The sequence below is a fragment of the Oryx dammah genome, unplaced genomic scaffold (assembly GCF_014754425.2).
Source record: "Oryx dammah isolate SB20612 unplaced genomic scaffold, SCBI_Odam_1.1 HiC_scaffold_29, whole genome shotgun sequence".
Taxonomy (NCBI): Eukaryota; Metazoa; Chordata; class Mammalia; order Artiodactyla; family Bovidae; genus Oryx; species Oryx dammah.
Genome location: NW_024070213.1, coordinates 58,832,623 through 58,839,957, shown reverse-complemented (window position 1 = coordinate 58,839,957; position 7,335 = coordinate 58,832,623). Strand labels below are relative to the sequence as shown.

The window sequence follows — 7,335 nt, the reverse complement described above, 5'->3', positions numbered from 1 at the left end:
ATCTTCTGCTTCTGTTAGGTCCATACCATTTCTGTCCTTTATCGAGCTCATCTTTGCATGAAATGTTCCCTTGGTATCTCTAATTTTTTTTGAAGAGATCTCTAGTCTTTCCCATTCTGTTGTTTTCCTCTATTTCTTTGCATTGATCGCTGAAGAAGGCTTTCTTATCTCTTCTTGCTATTCTTTGGAACTCTGCATTCAGATGCTTATATCTTTCCTTTTCTCCTTTGCTTTTCACCTCTCTTCTTTTCACAGCTATTTGTAAGGCCTCCCCAGACAGCCATTTTGCTTTTCTGCATTTCTTTTCCGTGGGGTGTAAGATTATCCAAATCTGTTTTTCATCATTTTGAGAAATAGTTAATTCATTATATTTATTCTTAGGGTATAAAATTTCAGCACTCTGAACTAAAAGCCTGCATTTTTACCCATGCTCTTGAATCTTCATAAACTATAACTGTCAACATTTTGCCTTCAGTGACTAGTAGACAGAAAGAATTTCTCCTCAGAGGTTTAATCTGTTAGCTCTTGTTTTATGCATGCAGGCTCAGGTTTCCATTGTGTTAGTTGCTCAGTCACGTCTGACTTGTGACCCCATGGACTGTACAGCCCATCAGGCTCTTCTGTCCATAGGATTTTCCAGCCAAGGATTCTTGAGTGGGTTGCCATTTCCTTCTCCAGGGGACACAGGGATCAAACTCGGGTCTCATGCATTGCAGGTGGATGCTTTACCATCTGAGCTACTAGGGAAGCCCCCAGGTTTCCATTACTTAAGGATTAAGACTGATCAAATATGTTCAGGGAAAAACACTGGAAAAGTTCAGGCTTGTTAGTCATCAGTTGCTTTTTCACAAATTCATGATACTATTGTAAAAATTAAAACATATATCAAAGAAACAAGCATTGGCACACTGTTATTAGTTAAAATCCTGAATGCATTTGTATTTCATTATTTTTCCTAGGACAAGAGAAGTTTGAAAAGCTGCCATGGGTTGAGAAGTACATTGTGATACAGAGATAACATTTATTAGACAGAACAACTATATACACCCCTTTTATCATGAGTGTAGAAAATCCAGCCTGAAATTTCAAGGGAATCTAGCTTTTGCTAAGGGTGGTTACAGGAAGTCAAGACAAGTGATTAGTATTTCTCTTCCCCAATTCTTTTCTGATTTTCTTTATACTGTTTTCATAGTCACGTAAACATACTATATTTAGTAGCTTCCAAAGACCCAGGTTTATTTTTTCATAGCTCTAACTATAACAGAAAAGAATATTTTCTCAAACATTTAGAAAACTTTCTTAAATTGAGTTTCACTGAACTGATTTTGGCCTCATGCCAAACTATGCTTTATGGATGATTTTCTACATGAATAAAGAAATAAATAAAATGATTGGGGTAGAGCTAAAGGTGTATGTGTGTGTGTGTGTGTGAGAGAGAGAGAGAGGGATTGTGAGACTAGCCTGTCAGGCAGATTATCTGACAAATTATCTATATAATTCAAGACAATTCATGTTGATAATATGCCATATGGTAAATGTATAAGGAGCATCCTCCAAGTATTAATATATACCTGCCCTGCAATGGTACAGACCTTTCCAGCTTTTTAAATGGCTCTGCACACGTATTAATGACGTTACTACTTGCAAATTATAATACCAGCCTGATGTAACCTGGTACTGCATCAGGTTACTAAAAGTGTCTTTTTGTTTCTGAGTGTCTGAGAGCCTGAAAGGCTCCTTTTTGCACCTCCAAACCCAATTGCTAAAAAGTACTTATCACTATCTTGGCATGTCTTTAAACCACTCTTGGACACAAGCTTACTGGGAAATGTTGAAACTGAATAGAACAAGCCTATGGAATAAAAAAAAAAATGAATTTGAGTTCTGTCTCTCTTAATAACAAATGGGATTCTGGAAAATTTACTGTAGCTCATTGAAGTTCACCTTTTTCACAAGATAAAATAAGACTAATTTATGATACAGGATAGTTTCTTCTGTTTTCTTTTTATTTTGAACATTCAGATAGTATATGTAGACCCCTAGGATGATGCCTGGAATGGAAATGGTAGTTCTTATTAGTTACCTAAATGATAGTAAATGATTTTTTTTTTTTTTTTGGCCTACCTTACTATAGCAGGCTGCTTTAGGTATCTGGAAGGAAAGTCTTACTCACAAACACAGAGTGTCTGTGATAAATATCCCTGTATAACTGTCCTTAATATCACTTGCAATAGTTGTAGAAATTGGGGTGTTTTGGTTTTAGAATTTTATGGACTTTAAGGTACTGGTTACAGTAAACATTATGTAAAGGAATAAGAATTTTCATAGAATTAATGCATGTTTAGTTTTCCCTTTTTCATTTATCCACTAAAATGTGTCTTCTTTATAGTTTTTATATTTGAAAATGTAAGAAAAGGGCATGTATAAGTTAATCAAATGTGTCAAATAAATTGGGAGATAGTTGAAGAAAATTATGTAAATTGGAACTTTAACCATGTCATACACCATCTTTTTCTAAGCTAATTTTTATTATAAAATATGTATAATGAAAATTTATAAATATACACTACAGAGAGCATAGTATAAATAATACTAATGAACCCATCGTTCAGCTTCAACTATTATAAACATTATAATATTTTTGTTTAGTTGATATCACTGTAATATTTTTTAGTGCACGATTTTGAAACAAACAACAGACATCATATCATGTCAACTCTATATACTCCATTGTTTAACAGAGAAGGAATTTAAAGGCATAATTCTAATGACATTATCACATTTTGCATATTTTAAAATTAACCAGGCACTTAAAAAATGCCACTTTGCAGTTTTCTTGGTTAGGTTACTATGACTCTGAGATCTGCATGTTCAGTTGATGGATATGTATCTTACATTATTTTAATCTAGAATAATATTCCCAAGCATTCCTTTTTTCTATGCTTTTGGCATACTGAAATAATTAGATTATTTTCATACACAATATGTCATTTTCTAAATTGAACAGCTGGATCCTTATGATGTTATTTAACATGATCTTCTGAGTCCTATATTTCCTATAAAATGGTAGTTTATGTATAGACATCTGATTTTTAAATAGTTTTAAAACACAATTTGAATTTTACCAGAGTCTTTTTAAATTACACTTTACATGCTTATAATCACACTCTATTCCTCAGTTCAGTTCAGTTGCTTAGTCATGTCTGACTCTTTGAGACCCCATGGACTGCAGCACACCAGGTTTTCCTGTCCATCATCAACTCCTGGACCTAACTCAAACTCATGTCCATTGAGTTGGTGATGCCATCAAACCATCTCATCCTCTGTCGCCCCCGTCTCCTCCTGCCTTCAATCTTTCCCAGGATCAGGGTCTTTTCAAATGAGTCAGCTCTTCACATCAGGTGGTCAAAGTATTGGAGTTCAGCTTCAGCATCAGTCCTTCCAATAGATATTCAGGACTGATTTCCTTTAGGATGGAATCGTTGGATCTCCTTGCAGTCCAAGGCATTCTCAAGAGTCTTCTCTAACACCACAGTTCAAAAGCATCAATTCTTCAGAGCACAGCTTTCTTTATAGTCCAACTCTCACATCCATATATGACTACCAGAAAAACCATAGCTTTGACTAGACAGACCTTTGGCAAAATAATATCTCTGCTTTTTAATATGCTGTCTTGGTTGGTAATAATTTTTCTTCCAAGGAGCAAGCATCTTTTAATTTCACGGCTGCCATCACCATCTGCAGTGATTTTGGAGCCACCAAAAAATAAAGTCTGTCACTGTTTCCATTGTTTCCCCATCTATTTTCCATTAAGTAATGGAACTAGATACCATGATCTTAGTTTTCTGAATGTTGAGTTTTAAACCAACTTTGTCACTCTCCTCTTTCACTTTCATCAAGAGGTGCTTTAGTTCTTCACTTTCTGCCATGTGTATGGTGTCATCTGAATATCTGAGGTTATTGATATTTCTCTCGGCAATCTTGATTTCAGCTTGTGCTTCATCCAGCCTGGCATTTCTCACATGCACTCTTCATATAAGTTAAACAAGCACGGTGACAATATACAGCCTTGACATACTCCTTTCCCAGTTTGGAACCAGTCTGTTGTTCCATGTACAGTTCTAACTGTTGCTTATTCCTTAGTACAATTAAATAAATTGATTTGATTTTCTTGTTTCTGTTACTATTGTTCTTATTTACAACTGGATTACGTGATTCTTAAAAAAAAATAATAATAAAGAAAGAAAGAAAGAAAAACTCCTGTGCTCTACTTTGTTTTTGTTTTCCTGTGTATGTGAATATATGCAATAATATAAATGAATTAGTAATTAACATTACTCTTTGCACTCAATAATTATACTTTCAATTAGACATTATAATATCTCAAAATAAGCTGGTTATCATCACATTATTATTTTTAGTTATATACTTATGCTATTATGTAGAATCTAAGGAACATAGTTCCAAAATGAATAGAGAATAGCTAATAAAGTACTAAATGTGATCTCACTAGGCGGCATTTTATTCTTAATCAAAGTTACCTAGGTAGAGTACACATATATGACTCAATATTTATTAACTACATAGAATAAAATGTAACAGAAATATGACATATGATTTTTTTTATTACACTAGCATAGTGTGAGTGATTTTTTAAATTCTAAAGACAAAAATTAACATTTTCTTTTGTCTAAAGACAAAAAAAAAAAAAAACAGTTTAATCTCAACATCCCCCTTTTAATATATTTCTTTAAAAGCAATAGAAAATGTGCAAAGGACATAAAGCCAGGACATAAATAAACAGTCTCAAGAAGCCATATCATATCATTGTTTTGAACGTATTAAGCTTTTATAGAAATTCAAATATGAGAACAAAATTTTCTGAACATATATAGAACTGCTTTACAGTCTCCATGAGAAACACATATATTTTATTGAAATAACCTTTCAAATATTTGTTGCACTTAAGTGAAAGAAGAAGAGTGGAAGGGATCAAATTTGAGAATGCTTATAATGGAACAGAAAAAGAAAGTTTTGATATTTTTAAATGGAAAACACGATTGACATAAAACAGCTAAATGTAAACACCATGACACTTCAGAAAGAAGAGAAAGGACAAATAATAAATAATACAATAGGGAAGCTTGGAACAAATCCAAGTTCCTCCTTTACTATTTTCCCTAATTATTAATTTCCCTCATATAACTCATATGATTTTACTTGAATAAAGACAGAAGTCTTTGTAGCAAGTTTTTAAAGGCTTGCTTCACCTGCTGGTTCCGTAGAGTATAAATAAAGGGGTTCAAAAGTGGGGCAACAGAGGTATTGAGAACCGCGACTCCCTTCACTAAGGAGATCCTCTGTTTGACTGAGGGTTTCACGTACATAAAGATGCAGCTGCCATATGAGAGGGAGATGACAATCATGTGAGAAGAACAAGTGGAAAAAGCCTTTTTTCTCTGGTTGGCAGAAGGAATTTTTATTATTGTCAGGGCAATATATGTGTATGATAGAATCACTAATACTAAAGTGATGAGTAGAGTCATCAGGGCTAGGATGAAACTCAGCATTTCAAACAAATGTGTATCTGTGCAGGAGATCTGCAGGAGAGGAGCAGTGTCACAGTAGAAATGATCAATGACATTGGAGTTACAGAAATCCAAGGTTAAGCCTAAAATGAGTCCTGGAAAAATGATGAGGAAACCAGCCATCCAAGAGCTAAGGACCAGCTGGATACAGAGTTTGTTGCTCATGATGGTTGTATAATGCAAGGGTTTACAGATGGCAACATAACGATCATAGGACATGGCAGCCAGGAGATAAAATTCAGATGCACCAAGAAGGAAAGCAAAAAATAACTGAGCTGCACAACAGTTATAGGTAATGGTTTTGTCACCAGTTGCCATGCTAGCAAGCAATTTGGGAATACAGACTGTTGTATAGGAAATTTCTAAGAAGGAAAAATTTCGAAGAAAGAAATACATAGGAGTCTTGAGATGAGAATCAAGCAAAGTGAGGGTAATGATAGTCAAGTTGCCTGAGATGCTTAACAAATAGGTGAGAAGCAGGAAGGTAAATAACACAATCTTCAATTTGGGGTCCTCTGTCAATCCTACTAAGATAAACACGGTCACTGATGTACGGTTTTCCATTATTGCCTCCTGATCTGCTTCTGATCCGGTGAAAATATTGAGAAAAAAATTATGCAAAGGGACCAGAAAACATGAAGATAACAATGTCAAAACATTAGTAATTGCTAAAGGAGTACTTTTTGGTTATGATTAATGTAAGATAAACTAGTGAAAGCTGTTACTTTTCTTTTGAGTAAAAGCAAATATGCTATACAAATTTGATGAAATAAGAGAGTACCTTATATCATTTTATTTCTGGTTTAGTTATATTTATGGTAATGAAGTGAAGAGATGAATATGTATGTGAAAAAATTTGACTTATTTTTTCTTAATATGTAAGTATGAAAACATCATATTACTTACACTCAGTCTTGCTGATGATTACATAAATAGCATTGCCTCACGAAGCTGACAGTGGGGGCAACAGAGGAGCAAGAAGCAAATGGTATATAAATGTGTGTGATGGTTGAAAACAGAAGCCCAGCTTTACACTTAAGCTACATAGAGGAAATAATTCAGTATAATAATGTCCATACCTCTTCAGTTTGGCCTTTTACCAATCTACTCAACAAACTAAAACTATTTTCTACAGTTCTTTCTGATTTTTTTTTTTTGTAAATTAGTGAAATGTATTTTGTCCCTATTTCCATCACCTTTCTTTTTCTGTCACTCTTCTCCTTTGCCATGTCCTATTCCAATGTTAAACTTATCTGATTACATAGAGAACCTGACTTGAACAAAATTAATCAGATTCGATGTTTCTTCAGATTATAGTTCTGAAAATGGGAAGAGAATAATAAAGCAATATGCAAAATTAGTAAGGGTTCAGCATGAGGCAAAATGAAATATGGTAGAAGAATAAAAGGAAGAGAAAAGGGAGAATAGAGGCAAAGCACAAAGGAAAAATAATAAAGATGAAGACCTACCATTAAGATTGAATTTCTCTTCAGATAAGAATTCTATTTACCTCTTGGCTTTTAAACTGATCTATGGATCAAGGCAGCAAATATGTAATTTATCTTTACTGAGGTGAATAAAAAAGAGAAGCTCTAGTAAATTTTACTCTAATGATCTGTGTCTGAGCAAGGTTTCAGACACTTACAAGTAATACTGACTGCCCTGAAAATATGGTAAATCAAAAGTCAAACCACATCAAATGAAGTTGATTATGTGGCTGAGAAATTTATAAGCTCTTACTAAGTTA

The 7,335-nt window shown here is 33.9% G+C and overlaps 1 protein-coding gene across 1 annotated transcript; it reads right to left on the bottom strand.

The window, feature by feature from the left end:
• Positions 1-1,313: 1,313 nt before the first annotated feature.
• LOC120857356 (olfactory receptor 6C76-like) lies at positions 1,314-6,152 on the bottom strand. The gene is made up of 2 exons (XM_040232804.1): positions 5,233-6,152; positions 1,314-1,837 (listed from the first exon to the last, which is right to left on the bottom strand). The coding sequence occupies exons 1-2, from the start codon at positions 6,150-6,152 to the stop codon at positions 1,819-1,821; spliced, it is 939 nt and encodes a 312-aa protein (XP_040088738.1). The 3' UTR covers positions 1,314-1,818.
• Between the last annotated feature and the right edge of the window lie 1,183 nt (positions 6,153-7,335).